Source organism: Magnolia sinica, chromosome 2 (genome assembly GCF_029962835.1).
Source record: "Magnolia sinica isolate HGM2019 chromosome 2, MsV1, whole genome shotgun sequence".
Lineage (NCBI taxonomy): Eukaryota > Viridiplantae > Streptophyta > Magnoliopsida > Magnoliales > Magnoliaceae > Magnolia > Magnolia sinica.
The window spans coordinates 33,520,760-33,537,516 of NC_080574.1; the positions used below are offsets into that span (position 1 = coordinate 33,520,760).

Sequence of the window (16,757 nt, forward strand, 5' to 3'; positions counted from 1 at the left end):
ACACCTAATCATAATCTCAACTCCCTAACCTAAACCTAAACCTAAACTTGAAAACTCAAACATAAACTCGATCCCGAACCCGAACCCAATTTTCTAAACCTAAACCTTAATGTATTCTCAATTCCCTAAACCTAAACCTACACCTAATCCTAATCTCAACTCCTTAACCTAAATCTAAACTTAAACTTGAAAACCCAAATTTAAACCCGATCTCGAACCCGAACCCGATTTCCTAAACTTAAATCTTAACCTATTCTCAATTCCCTAAACCTATAGCTTATAACCTAAACCTAAACCTAAACTTAAACCTAAACCTATATAACATATAACCTAAACCTAAACCTAAACCTAAACATATATAACATATAACCTAAACCGAAACCTAAACCTATACCTTAACCTAAACCTACAACCTATAACCTAAACCTAAACCTAAAACCTAAATGTATTCTCAAATCCCTAAACCTAAACCTACACCTAATCCTAATCTCAACTCCCTAACCTAAACCTAAACCTAAACTTGAAAACCAAAACCTAAATCCGATCCCGAACCCGAACCTGATTTTTTAAACCTACACCTTAACCTATTCTCAATTCCCTAAACCTATAGCTTATAACCTAAAGCTAAGCCTAAACCTAAACCTTAACCTAAACCTAAACCTATAACCTGTAACATAAACCTAAACCTAAAACCTAAATGTATTCTCAAATTCCTAAACCTAAACCTACACCTAATCCTAATCTCAACTCCCTAACCTAAACCTAAACCTAAACTTGAAAACCAAAACCTAAAGCCGATCCCGAACATGAACCCGATTTCCTAAACCTAAACCTTAACCTATTCTCAATTCCCTAAACCTATAGCTTATAATCTAAACTGAAACATAAACCTATACCTTAACCTAAACCTATAACCTATAACCTAAACATAAACCTAAAACTTAAATCTATTCTTAAATCCCTAAACCTAAACCTACACCTAATCCTAATCTCAACTCCCTAACCTAAACCTAAACCTAAACTTGAAAACTCAAACCTAAACCCGATCCCGAACCCAAACCCGATTTCCTAAACCTAAACCTTAATATATTCTCAATTCCCTAAACCTAAACCTACACCTAATCCTAATCTCAACTCCCTAACCTAAACCTAAACTTAAACTTAAAAATTCAAACCTAAACCCGATCTCGAACCCGAACCCAATTTCCTAAACCTAAACCTTAACCTATTCTCAATTCCTTAAATCTATACCTTATAACCTAAACCTAAACCTATATAACATATAACCTAAACCTAAACCTAAAATCTAGTGTATTCTCAAATCCGTAAACCTAAACCTACACCTAATCCAAATGTCAATTCCCTAACCTAAACCTAAACTCAATCCCGAACCCAATTTCCTAAACCTAAACCTTAACCTATTCTCAATTCCTTAAACCTATAGCTTATAACCTAAACCTAAACCTTAACCTAAACCAATAACCTATAACCTAAACCTAAACCTAAACCTAAAACCTAAATGTATTCTCAAATCCCTAATCCTAAACCTACACATAATCCTAACCTCAACTCCTTAACCTAAACTTAAACCTTAACCTATTCTCAATTCCCTAAACTTTAACCTATAACCTAACCTAAACCTAAAACTATTACGTGCACTTATAATCTAAACCTATAACTTAAACCTAAGCCTAAAACTTAAACTTAAACCTAAAATCGAAATGTATTTTCAAATCCTTAAACCTAAACCTACACCTAATCCTAATCTCAACTCCATAACCTAAACTTGAAAACCCAAACCTAAACCCGATTCCGAACCCGGACCCGATTTCCTAAACCTAAACCTTAACCTTAACCTATTCTCAATTCCCTAAAGCTATAACCTATATACTAAAACCTATAACTAAAACCTAAACCTATAACCTAAACCTAAACCAAAACCCATAACCTAAACCTTAACCTATAACCTATAACCTATAACCTAAACTTATAACCTATAACCTAAAACTTAATCCTAAACCTAAACCTAAAACCTAAAACCCAAAACCAAAACCAAAACCTTTAACCTAAATGTATTACCAAATCCTTAAACCTAGACTTACACCTAATCCTAATCTCAACACCCTAACCTAAACCTAAACTTGAAAACCCAAACCTAAACCCGATCCCGAACCCAAACCCAATTGCTGTAGTAATATAGCCCAATCACATGGCAAGAAACAAGAATGTATCCCTTTTAACACATGCCCTTTTTTACAAAGTTTTAATTTTTGTTATTGTTTCTATTAACTTGAATTGAAACACTTTTTTGCATTATTTGCTTGCATTAGTTTTATTTTAATGATCAATTTTATTTTAAAAAAGTGCCCACTTTTTTGGAAGAAGTTTATGCAATTCTTCATGATTCTGAATTATAATGTTTTGTTGGTTTAATATTTTTTTTTCAGATGAAAGACACAAAAAGAAAATTATTGCTAATTTTTTTTCTTTTTTTATTTATGAAGTTAAACTTATATGTATTTATGCGTGGATGAGTGTAATGTGGATAAGATTATTTGTGTTTGGATGGATGTAGTTTATGTTTGGATGAATATAGTTTATGTTAGATTTACGTAGTTTGGGTTTAAATGGATATGAATGTGAATATGATGAAATATATTATATAACAAGTGTATATCAGGAAGAATACGATGAAATATATTATAACAGGTGATCCTCTCAAATTTGAAAATGTGCTTTGAAGGCTCATAAGGGACGGTCCATGACAGTCCTTTTTAAGGACGGTTTGTGGCCGTCCTTTAAAGGCTCATAAGAGACGGTCCATGACAGTCTTTTTTAAGGATGATCCATGACCGTCCTTTTAAAGGACAGTTCATAGCCGTCCTTTGAATAGCGATAAGAGACGGTCCATAACAGTCCTTTTTAAGGGCGGTCCATGACCGTCCTTTTAAAGGACGGTCCATAGCCGTCCTTTGAAGGCTCATCAGAGACAGTCTATGACAGTCCTTTTTAAGGACGGTCCATGACTGCCCTTAAAAAGGACTGTCGATGGTTGTCCTTTAAAGGCTCATAAGAGATGGACCATGACCGTCCTTTTTAAGGACGGTCCATGACCGTCCTTTTTGGTCATTTGAGATGGTTTTGGACCGTTATTTTTTCACAGTTTTGGCGTAGTGGTGGGTTATGCTCCATGAAAAATGATCAAGGTGTCGTTGCCTTTACTTTGTAAAAATTCTCAAGCAAATTCAACCATGAGAGTCTCTTTTGTATGACACCATGGCACACCCGATGAATCCGTCACTAACCATAACAATATTTCGGTTGTTATCAATTATCAACCATAAGGCCAACAAGGGGAATAGTCAACCCTACCACATGAGTAGGATGTATGACATGCATCGCATGACAATAGTTAGATAAATTTATTCTTTTAGGTCTACTCATGACTTTCAGAATTTGATTAAATTTGGCTATCAAAATTGCTGAAAAGATTATCCGTTTCTCTTTTTGAAATTTCATTGTCATTTGGCATCATCTAAGTCACTAATCTAACAAGCGTAAACAAATTTACATATGTATAGACCACATATACCATTTCCAAGAACATATGTATCGAGTGTCATCTAAAGCAAGAGTAACAAATAATTACCCTGAAACAACAAATATTGTCCCATCACCAGAATGTCTAAATGACTAGTGCTAGGATGCATACTTTAATGATCTAGGTGTGTCTGGTTCCCTTAGTGGACCATGTTCAATCGTCTATATCAATCAACAAGTGTCGCATATATCTTGTGCTGACCATGCATTGAAGACTTTGCTAGCAAACAAGGGACCCACCAAAATCAAGGGATGAATCCGAAATAGTTATATTTTTAACAGTTAATTATGAAAACCTATCTATCTTTTAATCTATTTTTGAATACATGTTTCATTTAGAATTGCTAATGAATGAACGCTTCCCATTTAAGGGCCTGTTAGGACGGTGGGATTAGAAGGGATTAGGTGGAATGGGATTCAAAAAAGGTAATTAATGGTTGTTGTCAGAGAATTGTCTTAATACCAAGGGTTTTCTAATTCCATCGGCTACCGTGCCATGGCGTTTGGATTGCATGGGAATGAAAATTTTTTACAACTATTCTGCATGATATTTGGATGGGAGGTTTTTACAACTCCTATTCCACAAGATGTTTGGATGGGAGGTTTTCTACAACTCCCATTGAGTGGAATTGGCACAGTACCCAATGCAATTTCATCTGATCTAATTCCAAGCTTTTCCATCTGATCTAACCATGTGTTGAAATCAGGTCATCAAACATCTTGTTTTTAATCATCCATCTTTCTGTTTCATACACTATGGCAGTTAGGTTCATTCCATTGATATCATCTCATCTCTATGCCCCCATCCACACTGGCCCACCGTTCGTATGCCTTGTGTACATTGGAGTCACTCTGAGGTAACCCGGAGGGGAACGGGAAGGCACTCTCCTTTCACCCCCCATGGTGGAGTCAAGTCTCACTCAAGTATTCACCATCCTTGATTACTTCACAATTCTCCACAGGGCCAGTTCAGTACTCTAGATGAATTGGTGAACTCTACACAGGTATCAGCACCACGGAAGCTTACTGTGTTGGGCCCACGTAATGTGTATGTAGTACATCCAACCAGTCTATTGGATGCGTTCCCTTACGTTACCCATAAAACCCAGATATCATATTGATAATAAACACAGATGGGCCACATATATAAGGAAATGTAGGGAGGCTGGACATCCACACTTGACTCTTAACCAATGCCCATATGAGTTGATAAAAGACATCAGGCTGTTTGATTTTTTAAAGTCATTGTAAATGCCCTGTGAATACCTACTTATTGCAATTTCACCGTTTGCAAATAGGTGGATACTTTTGCTTGGGAATAAACCTATTAATAAACCTGCTTTATACATTACCATTTTTCAAATTTCAAAAGCTAACTATATCTCCATGCAAATGTAATTACTAGTTATGAAAAAGTCTATAAGTAATTATGTTAGTCCATAGCTTATTCAGCGCAGTGACATGAGCTGAATAAAGAGAACCAAAATAAAAATTTCGAATATAAACTTTACAATGATCGCCGAATCATCATTTCCATTTTCTTCGTCACAATCTCTGTGTGCGTTATTGACACCTGTGGTTAGTGAACTAAGGTCGATCTTGAGGACCAACGTAGTTGATGACTGGTGCGATTCTCATTACAATGCTCACTACCTTTCAGCACTGGACTATCTCGGCCGTCTGGAATTTCATCTCCTGGTACATTTGAGGAGCCACTTCTCCGACAGAAAGTTGACCAATCTTTAGATGCTTCCGCATCAGAACTGTAAACGCGAAAATGTACCCTGGAATAGCCATCCACCTGTGCACGACACTCTTCCCAATCATAATATATTCCGAGTTTGTGACCAATGAATACGACATATACTTTCTTAGCCATCTACACATTAATAGCACGAGGCAAGCAATTATCAAGATAACTATAACAACCTGATTATGATTGTATATATTTGTATCTATATATTGATCGGATAAATCATATAATTGGCTATATTTTATTCATTAGAGCACCCAACTTTTCTTTGGGATTTTAATAACATACCTTTCCCTGATAATAATTGAGACACCTGCAAAAGATATAATGCCTACATGTTGCATTAAAAAATAATGACATGTGCTTGAACAAATAATATACATCGCTTTATGCATCTTTAAAACTATATTTTAGATTGAGCTAAATGTCAAACATCCATGCACACCATAAAGCCAAACCATAAATAGTTCAAGGATGATAGTTATTACATGTCCCTATAATTCAAACCAAATATAAAAGTTGATAGTTTAAATGTTTCATTTTCCAAGCTGTCTCCACAAAAGGTACATAACAAGAGCATAAGACACTAACACAAGCGTCTACCAAGCATGCATCATATATAAAACATCCAAAGTCATGGATCTGCACCATCAACGTTTTTCTAAGAATTGTGGAGAATTTGTTTTAACCACTCCATGCGGCATTCCACTTGGAGACTAACAAAGAAAGAAGTGAGTTGTTTGTCTCTTGAGAGGATCTACCCAACTTCGATAAACTCGGCATTGGTCAACCCCTCTACCTCTTCAAGAATGTCTAGCACTTTACTGGTACGGTTCACTTCTTCTCTAAACGAAAATTGCTCATGGCCTCGGCAACGTGATTTAGAGACATCCTGAGTACGTCACAAGGACGAGTAGGACGCAGCCACTTCGAAGTAATACTACCACCATTTTTATTCACAGAATCAGGTGTACGTTTAGGTGTACTTCGACCAGGCTGATTATCCCGAGACTGACTATCAGAAAATTGCGAATTCGTCCACGAGTCTCCTAAATTGTCTGCGTATAAATCCATGCTATCTTCCAGATCCTCATCCCCATCTGACCATATTTGATTTAAATCTCGTTGGACATGTGACGATGATGTAGCCAAATTCCTACTGCCTTGTGCGTATCTACCAATCGCCTGATCATCACCGACGATGACAGCCAAATCGTCCATCCTCTCGATCCGCTTTCCTCGGAGTTTTTCAGTTCGTGGATGAGACTACAAAAAGATTATGGGTAGATGAGTAACCATCATTCTCATTTTAATACAAATCATACAAGTATTGATAACATTTTAATAAGGACATATCAAACAATCCAAAGTTATGTCTTACCCTAAGATAGGCTTCCCATACTTCGTCTGGTGCAGTTACCACCTTTCACTCGTTATCTCAACTGAAGCCGCTAGCAGAGAGCATATCTTTCACATCATTATAGCATTTCCTGTGATATTTCACATGGTTCACGATGTTCAACCAATTCACGCACACATGGGTTTCTTTAGAAACCTTCTCAGCCGTAGCTTGGTATGCTTCCCTTTTAAACCCATTGTCTGCTTTGCGTCCTAGGGCAATCTACTTTAGCAACATGTTTAACATAATTTGATCAATCGCATTGGTCCACTTTATTTTCTGAGCTCGGTAAGATGGCTTAGCAAGTGATCTAGCGGGTTTTGCATGAGTCTAACATCACGTTGGAGGAGTTGGAGTTTTAATGGGCGATTGTGTAGGAGTCACAGCGGGACTAAACAACATATCCGACATCTGGCCTATGTGTAATATACCAAAAATATGAGAACATGTGACATACGACTTACTTGAATACTTTAAAATCTGAAATTTAATCATTTCGTACATATTCTCAAAACAGATTTCACATTCTAAAATTAAAGATTTCATTTTCAATAGAGCACAATTGAAAGACTTCTACTACATTGCTTTTATATATGAGATACAAGAAAAATATATATTCCTACTATTGCTGAGGGAGTCTACCCACATTCGTTGGACGATTGAATCGCGTAGTGTAGACCACACATCTTTTTGTTGTTGAGTAATGTGTACCACCCAGTGCCTCTTGTCATTTATTGAAACCTCGTATGGTGTTGGATTGCTTTCTACATCTTCCATATGTATACCAGCACCTCCTACATCTTGGTCTGAATCACGTTCACCCAATATGAAGATATGGAGCACCGCACATGCAACTACAATTTTCACTTGCGTTTCCGTAGGATTTTGCACTGCCATTTTCAAGATTGGAAAACGACATTTTAATACTTCAAATGTACGCTCAATCACATTTCAAAGTTGTGCAAGTTTATAGTTGAATAACTCTTAATAATTTGCAGGTGATCTCCTAGTACGATATTCTTGGAGGTGGTATTTAACACCACGATATGGAGCCATAAAGCCCAAAGAATGAGTGTATCCCACATCCATGACATAGTATTTTCCTACAAATAGTTATTGTAGTATATGAAAGTAATTATCATTGAAAAATATACAAAAGAGCATAGTCGTAAGTGTAAGGGTTACCGTTTGGGACATTTTAGGGATCATCGGATCGTGTGAGAGCGTTATGTAACACCCATGCGTCTGAAGCAGAACTCTCTCAACCGGATAAAATGTATATAAATTTCATATCAAATCCACATGCACCAAGCACATTTTCGGATAAGAAACCTTTTCTGTTATGGAAACAAGCTTGGTGGGTCGTTTGTACATTGACAGGAATGTGGGTACCATCTATTGCACCGATGCAATCCTAGAATTACATAGTCCAAACTGATTTTATTAGTTAATGTTACATAATTAAATAACTATTATTCAATTTTCAAAGATACATAGTTTAAATTAAAGATACATAGTTTAAACTTATACCTGAAAGTATGTCGACCAAAATGGATTTGATTGAATCTCGACAGGAATTTCAGCAGTTGCCTATTGAACGTACATAGAATAGAGAGACACAAATGCATCAAGAACCCAGTTGAAGTGATGACTGACAGTTTCACTTGAACATATAAACCAGTGTCCAATTACCCGATTATGCACTCTATGTCCTACTGTGTGTAGGAGTATCACTAATTGCTCTTCCAAGCTAATGTGTCATGTATCATGTAAAAAAGTCTTCTCACGTAAATCATTATATAACTAGAAAAAATTTACTCGCATCATCCACAGCTATGTAATACAATCCCTATCAGAGGTACGAATAATAGAATTGATGAACCTCTCCCGATCATCGTCTCCTATACGAGCTGGCCGATTAAACATATACATTCGGTAATACTTCCCAATGGCAGCGACACAAGCAACCGTGACAATAATCACGATATTACCGCGCAGTTCGTCCAAGTTCAGGTTATCCATTTCCTAAAAATTTGCACCAAACATAAAATCAATCTTCCTCATATTATCTGTTTCATGAATTCTTGTGATGTAATCATAGTTAATGTTGTTACGAAGTTGGATAAGAGTATGGAGTGAGCTTAACTTAATAACTTTCACTGGTAATGACAGCCATGGAACACCAGTGGTTCCGCATTGAAGATTGAGATTTTAAGAAAACTACAGTATTTTGGTGATAACCACCATACTCAATATTGAAGATTAGATTTTCATCTACAACGTTAGTTAACCATGAAGTGCGTCATGTTAGTCTTGGAAACTCCTAATTTCTTTTGTATATATGGAATGTCATGAGACTTCTACATGACAAGAGATAGTGAGGATTGAACATCCTATTGAAAGATTTCTGGGGCTAAAAAATTTCTTTTCTATATATGAGATGGAGCATCTGTTTTTCGAAATCATGTAAGGACAAGGGCTAAAAAATGAAGGAGATCCAAAACTCAAGTGAGCTGCATGACAGGAGATAGTGAGGATTGAACATCCTTTTTTAAGATTTCTGGGGCCATAACAGATTTGGGTTAAGCTAATATATATTTTTTTCCTGTTCAACCTAGAAGGAATGAACTTATGAACAGTGTGGATGGCATATAAACATCATAAAATATGAAATATTAAGAGTTAACTATAATCTACCATCAAATTAATAGCCATAAACAATTTTAAAAATTATTCTTCAATAATCAACACGCAAAACAACTTTAAAAATTCACAATTTCAATTTTATTTTATTTATAATGGAATGTTCTTCATCAACCTTATATATTTAAGCTTTGGATGAATTTTGAGAAACTTGATGGTCTTATTTGATACTCTAGCTGGATGCAAGCACATATAAACTCAAATAAAACAACCTACATTGTGGAACTCACGTTCATTGAGTCACAAAATTAGATCCCTGATTTATCAGCAGTATTGATGGGTTCTCTTCACATAAATCATGCTTGTGCTCTGCATCTTCCCATATGATGTGCACATGCAGTAAATGAATGGTAGTGCAATATCCTATGGAAACGCAAGTGAAAATTGTAGTTGCATGTGCGGTACTCCATAACTTCATATTGGGTGAACGTGATATAGACCAAGATGTAGGTGGTGCTGATATACATATGGAAGATGTGGAAAGCAATCTAACACCATACGAGGTTTTAGCAAATGACGAGAGGCACTGGGTGGTACACATTACTCAACAACAAAAAGATGCGTGGTCTACACTACGCGATTCAATCGCCCAACGAATGTGGGCAGACTCCCTCAGCAATAGTAGGGACAGATATTTTTCTTATATCTCATATGTAAAAGCAATGTAGTAGAAGTCTTTCAATTTTGCTCTACTAAAAATGAAATCTTTTATTTTGGAATGTGAAATCTGTTTTGAGAATATGAACGAAATGATTAAATTTTACATTTTAAAATATTCAAGTGAGTCATATGTCACATGTTCTCATATTTTTGGTATATTACACATAGGTCAGATGTCGGATATGTGGTCTAGTCCCTCTGCGACTCCTACACAATCACCCATTAAAACTCCGACTCCTCCAACACGATGTTCGCCTCGTGCAAAACCCGCTAGATCACTTGCTGAGCCATCTTACTGAGCTCAGAAAATAAAGTGGACCAATGCGATGGATCAAGTTATGTTGAACACATTACTAAAGCAGATTGCCCTAGGATGCAAAGCAGACAATGGGTTTAAAAGGGAAGCATACCAAGCTGCGGCTGAGCAGGTTTCTAAAGAAACTCATGTATACGTGAATTGGTCGAACGTCGCGAACCATATGAAATATCACAAGAAATGCTATAATGATATGAAAGATATGCTCTCTGTTAGTGGCTTCGATTGGGATAATGAATGAAAGGTTGTAACCACACCAGACGAAATATAGGAAGCCTATCTTAGGGTAAGACATAACTTTGGATTGTTTGATATGTCCTTATTAAAATGTCATCAATACTTGTATTATCTGTATTAAAATGAGAATGGTGGTTACTCATCTACCCATAATCTTTTTTGTGGTCTCATCCACGAACGGAAAGACTCCAAGGAAAGTGGATCGAGAGGATGGACGATTTAGCTGTCATCATCGGTGATGATTAGGCGACTGGTAGATATGCACAAGGTAGTAGGAATTTGGCTGCATCCTCGTCATGTGTCCAACGAAATTTAAATCAAATATGGTCAGAAGGGGATGAGGATTTGGAAGATAGCATGGATCTATTCGCAGACAATTTAGAGGACTCGAGGACAAATTCACGATTAATTTTCTGATAGTCAATCCCAGGAAAATCAGTTTAGTCAAAGTACACCCAAACTACACCTGATTCTGCGAATAAAAATGGCGGTAGTATTACTTCGAAGCGGCTGTGTCCTACTCATCCTTGTGACGTACTCGGAATGTCTCTAAATCACGTTGCCGAGGCCATGTGCAATTTTGGTCTTGGAGAAGAAGTGAACCGTGCCAGTAAAGTGCTGGACATTCTTGAAGAGGAGAGGTGTTGACCAACGCCGAGTTTATCGAAGTTGGGCAGATCCTCTCAAGGGACAAACAACTCGCTTCTTTCTTTATTAGTCTCTGAGTGGAACACCGTATGGAGTGGTTAAAACAAAATTTTTACAATTCTTAGAAAAACGTTGATGGTGCAGATCCATGACTTTGGATGTTTTATATATTATGCATGCTTGGTAGACACTTGTGCTAGTGTCTTATGCTCTTGTTAGGTACCTTTTGTGGAGACAGCTTGGAAGATGAAACATTTAAATTATCGACTTTTATATTTGGTTTGAATTTTGGGGACATGTAATAACTATAATCCTTGAACTATTTATGGTTTGGCTTTATAGTGTGCATGGATGTTTGACATTTAGCTCAATCTGAAATATCGTTTTAAAGATGCATAAAGCGATGTATATTATTTGTTCACGCACATGTCATTGTTTTTTAATGCAACATGTAGGTATTATATCTTTTGCAGGTGTCCCAATTATCATCAGGGAAAGGTATGTTATTAAAATCTCAAAGAAGAGTCGGGTGCTCTAATGAATGAAATATAACCAGTTATATGATTTATTCCGATCAATATATAGAGTCGGGTGCTCTAATGAATGAGATATAGCCAGTTATATGATTTATTCCGATTAATATATAGATACAAATATATACAATCATAATCGAGTTGTTATAATTATCCTGATATTTTCTCACCTCGTGCTATTAATGTGCAGATGGCTAAGAAGGTATATGTCGTATTCATTAGTCTTAGACCTGGAATATATTATGATTGGAAAGAGTGTCATGCACAGGTGGATGGCTATTCTAGGGCACATTTCCGTGGTTACAGTTCCGTTGTGGAAGCATCTATAGATTGGTCAGCTTTCTGTCGGAGAAGTAGCTCCCCAAATGTACCAGGAGATGAAATTCCAGACGGTCGGGATAGTCCAGTGCTGAAAGGTAGTGAGCATTACAATGAGAATTGCACCAGTCATCAACTACGTCGGTCCTCAAGACCAACCTTTAGTTCACCAACCACAGGTGTCACTAACGCACACAAAGATTGTGATGAAGAAAATGGAAATGATGATGCGGCGATCATTGTAAAGTTCATATTCGGAATTTTTATTTTGGTTCTCTTTATTCAGCTCATGTCACTACGCTGAATATGCTATGTACTGTAACATAATTACTTATGGACTTTTTCATAACTAGTAATTACATCTGCATGGATATATAGTCAACTTTTGAAATTTGGAAAATGGTAATGTATAAAGCAAGTTTATTAATGGGTTTATTCACAAGCAAAAGTACCTACCTATTTGCAAACGGTGAAATTGCAATAAGTAGGTATTCACAGGGCATTTACAATAACTTTGAAAAATCAAACAGCCCGGTCTCTTTTATCAACTCATATGGGCACAAGTTAGAAGTCAAGTGTGGATGTCCCCTCCCTACATTTCCTTATATTTGTAGCCCATCTGTGTTTATTATCAATATGATATCTGGATTTTATGGGTAACGTAAGGGAACACATCCAATGAACCGGTTGGATGTACTACATACACATTACGTGGGCCCAACATCTTCCTAGTAACACAGTAAGCTTCCATGGTGCCGATACCTGTGTAGAGCTCACCAGTTCATTTGGAGTACCGAACTGGCCCTGTGGAGAACTGTGAAGTAATCAAGGACGACGAATACTTGAGTGAGACTTGATTCCACTGTAGGGGGTGAAAGGAGAGTGCCTTCCCATTCCCCTCCGGGTTACCTCAGAATGACTCCAACGTACACAAGGCATACGGACGATGGGCCAGTGTGGATGGGGGCATAGAGATAAGATAATATCAATGGAATGAACCTAACTGCCCAAGTGTACGAAATGGATAGATGGATGGTTAAAAACAAGACGTTTGATGACTTGATTTCAACACATGGTTAGATCAGAGGGAAAAGCTTGGAATTAGATCAAATGGAATTACATTGGGTACCGTGCCAATTCCACTCAATGGGAGTTGTAGAAAACTTCCGATCCAAACATCCTGCGGAATAGGAGTTGTAAAAACCTTCCATCCAAACATCATGTGGAATAGGAGTTTTAAAAACCTTTTATTCCCGTACCATCCAAACATCATGGCATGGGAGCCAATGGAATTAGAAAACCCATGGTATTAAGACAATTATCTGACAACAACCATTAATTACCTTTTTTGAATCCCATCCCACCAAATCCCTTCTAATCCCACCGTCCAAACAGGCCCTAAGAAAATAATGGTGATTGAACACCTACCATTAATTATAAGGCCCGCTATAATGTTTTTTTGCCATCCAAGCTGTTGATTAGATCCCACAAACGTGAATGAAGGAGAAATGTAAATAATAGCTTCATCCAAAACTTTTGAGGTCTAAGAAGTTTTTAATGGTGGGCATTTGATCAACCACTATTTCATATGGCGTGGCCCACCTAATATATTGATTAATCTTTGTGCTCATGTCCTAAAATAAGCTGACAAAATGGATGAACCGCATGGAATAAATACATAAACCATTGGTTTGGTCAATGGAACACCGACCAATAGCAACTTACATATCAGTGGAGAATCTGTGCCTATTCCTCATGGAAAATACACTTCTAAGATAACGAAGGTTAAATAGCATGATTGAGTGAACGTGCCGGAGTGGCTATCGGGCATGACTAGAAATCATGTGCGCTTTGCCCGCGCAGGTTGGAATCCTGCCGTCCACGTTCAACCTTGTTAATTTTTTAGGCAGCCGTCCATTCAGAAGAAACCTCTAGGTGGCCAACAAAACCAACATTTCAGATTTGTTTTTAACTGATCATGGTCAAATGGTATCTTTGAGATGATGACCACCAGACCATCGGTTACTACTAATTGAATCTGAACCATTGAAAATCTAATTTTTAACTGTCCTCATTCAACCATTTAAATACTTGGTCAAAACCTTCCGTTCCATGTAAATTTCTTACCATGGCTTCTCTAAGAGAGTTCTCAAAATATTGACGGGTCCTATTCTTGGATGATCTCTATCAATGGCCAGAAATAAGTGAAACATGTTGGATAACATGAGTGGACAGAAAAGGAACTCCTTTTGATGAACCGTACGCAAGCCCACGTGGACAATCTAATCCAATCCAATCCACCAGTTCATATGCTCACTAGCTCAAGCCATGTTTCATGCTCTACCATGCAAACAATGTTACAATTTTTTCAATGGCCAAGTATCAACCATTACACTGTCATAGTAATAAACTTTCCTATTTTATTGATAGCCATATAAGTGGGACCCAGCATATGGACGGGCCTAATTTGAGTAACAAGTATTTCATGTGTAAAATTTGAAACTAGACGATTAATTGTAAAACTCACATTATCTGCGTAGAGCTCTTAATTGAAGATATCGTCTATAGACCTAGACAGCACGAAATCAATTAGATCGGGATCTTTGACCAATTTCTCTTTTCCACCGTCCGTTTTCTTCATCCTCCCTTCACTCCACAGTCCAGCCATTTTTTATCGCATGAGATTTAGCATTTCATAGAGAGAGAGAGAGAGAGAGAGAGAGAGAGAGAGAGAGAGATTTTCAGGAAAATGGAAGTTGGCGGTTGGGGATGGGAGGATAAATTGTGTTTTTTATTAGGGTTTTATTTATAAAAATAGGTATTTGGGGAAGCTCGTTGATCGATGGAAGTGAAAATAAACCGTTGGAGAAGACGAACAGAGCGACGGAAGTGGGGTCTTCGGCTTTCCCGCTTCTTTTTACACGAGTGCTACTGGCTTAGCCGGTTATTTGGTAAACTCTGTGAGCCCGTATTTTATCCACTCCGTCCATCCATTTTACAACATAAGTTCATGTCTTTAGGAAAAAAAATAAGCATAATCCAAGTCTCGAGTGGACCACACCACAGGAAACAGTGTGAATTGAATATCTACCGTTGAGAAATTCCTGGGGGCCACAGAAGTTTTGGATCAAGCTGATATTTGTGCTTTCCCTTAATCCGTGTTTTTTTGATCTTATGAATGGTCTGGATGACAAATAAACATAACTTTGTGCACTAGGAAGGTTTCAACTGTGGAAATCATTATTCCCTCTGTTTCATGTGGTGTGGTACAGTTGAGATTTGGATCTGCTTCAAATTTTGGCTAAACCAATAAGGTGATCTGAAAAAACGGATGGACGGCGTGGATAAACTACATACATGAACGGTGGGCCCAACAGAGTTTGCTTAGTACGATAAAAACGTCCTGAGTACGCAACCGGAAGGTGACGGTAACTGATAAACAGAAGTGCAAATCCGAGACGGTCTGTCTTCAACGGTCCGAAAAACGTGAGCCGCGCGCGCATACCTCGCACACCGAGAGCCCCGTCACCGTCCATCAGATACGCTGATTCACTTTCACCATGGCACTTAAAATCATGACCATCTCGGGTAGGCCACACCCTGGGAGAAAGTTAGGATGGGACGCCTACCTTTAGTTTTGCGTAGGGCCACTGTGTTGTTTACGTGTTATCCAAGCCATTCATCTGACGTGCATCATTGGGATGAAAGAATTAGCGAAAAATCATAGTCCAAACATCAGGTAAGCCATAAAACGTGCATTTATAGGTTTTAGGCTATAATTTTATGCCGTGGCCCACCTGGAGTGTTTAATCAGCTTGATTTTTGGGACTAGAGCTAAACACGAGGTGATACACCCGATGGACGTGGTGGATTTCATGCAAATCAAGTCGTTTTCGCACATGAGGATTGCCGTGGCCCACCATGATTTTTTAGAAATCCAACCCATGCAAACGTTTCGCCAACTCAACGTGAGCCCAAAAATTAAGTAGGTGGATTCAAAACTCAAGCTTTTAAAAAAATAAAAAATAAAAATTTTTTTTGTTAGCTCGTTAGTACACCCACTGTCAGTTCACACATATTCAAAACTCAAGCTTGCCCCGGGACGAAAAAGTGGGGAGGAAAATGCCTGCCATTGGAACCTTTATGTTTATGTGCCATCCAAACGGTTCACAAGGTCATTCGCTCTTCGATGAACTGAACACACAGAAATATTAGCCTGAGACAACTTTTATTGCCTTGTTATAAATGTTTCAACGGTAGTGCTCAATCTCCACTGTTTCCTATAACATGGCCCGCTAGAGTACTGGGTCTTATGTCCTGATGTTAGCTGGAAAAATTTAATGAACAAAGTGGATTTCTCAGAAACGTCACAGTGGGCTCACACAGCTTTCCAACAGCAAGAACTAGCAGTTGGAAGCAATCTGGCCCACCGTGATTTTATTTTTTTTTTTATAAATCCGCCCTATCTATACATTTTGTTAAGGACATGAGTGCATGAGGCAGATCCAAACTCCAAATGACAGGAAACAATGGAAATTGAACACCTGCCTCGTAAACATTTGTGCACCACAAAAGTTTAGATTATATTTG

General features: G+C 37.6%; 2 protein-coding genes across 2 annotated transcripts in view; both read left to right on the forward strand.

The window, feature by feature from the left end:
• The window catches only part of LOC131236923 (protein DJ-1 homolog D), a 69,728-nt gene that overhangs the window by 13,620 nt on the left and 39,351 nt on the right, over window positions 1-16,757 (forward strand). The gene's annotated exons all lie outside the window — the stretch shown is intronic.
• Window positions 11,490-12,538, forward strand: LOC131236924 (uncharacterized). The gene is made up of 2 exons (XM_058234458.1): window positions 11,490-11,814; window positions 12,040-12,538. The coding sequence occupies exons 1-2, from the start codon at window positions 11,743-11,745 to the stop codon at window positions 12,469-12,471; spliced, it is 504 nt and encodes a 167-aa protein (XP_058090441.1). The 5' UTR covers window positions 11,490-11,742; the 3' UTR covers window positions 12,472-12,538.

Excerpts from the sequence above, each read along its gene's own strand:
- LOC131236924 (XM_058234458.1), top strand. The coding sequence starts at position 11,743 with ATGTCATTGTTTTTTAATGCAACATGTAGGTATTATATCTTTTGCAGG. Across the intron at positions 11,815-12,039 it reads CCAATTATCATCAGGGAAAG|ATGGCTAAGAAGGTATATGT; the intron begins GTATGTTATTAA and ends ATTAATGTGCAG.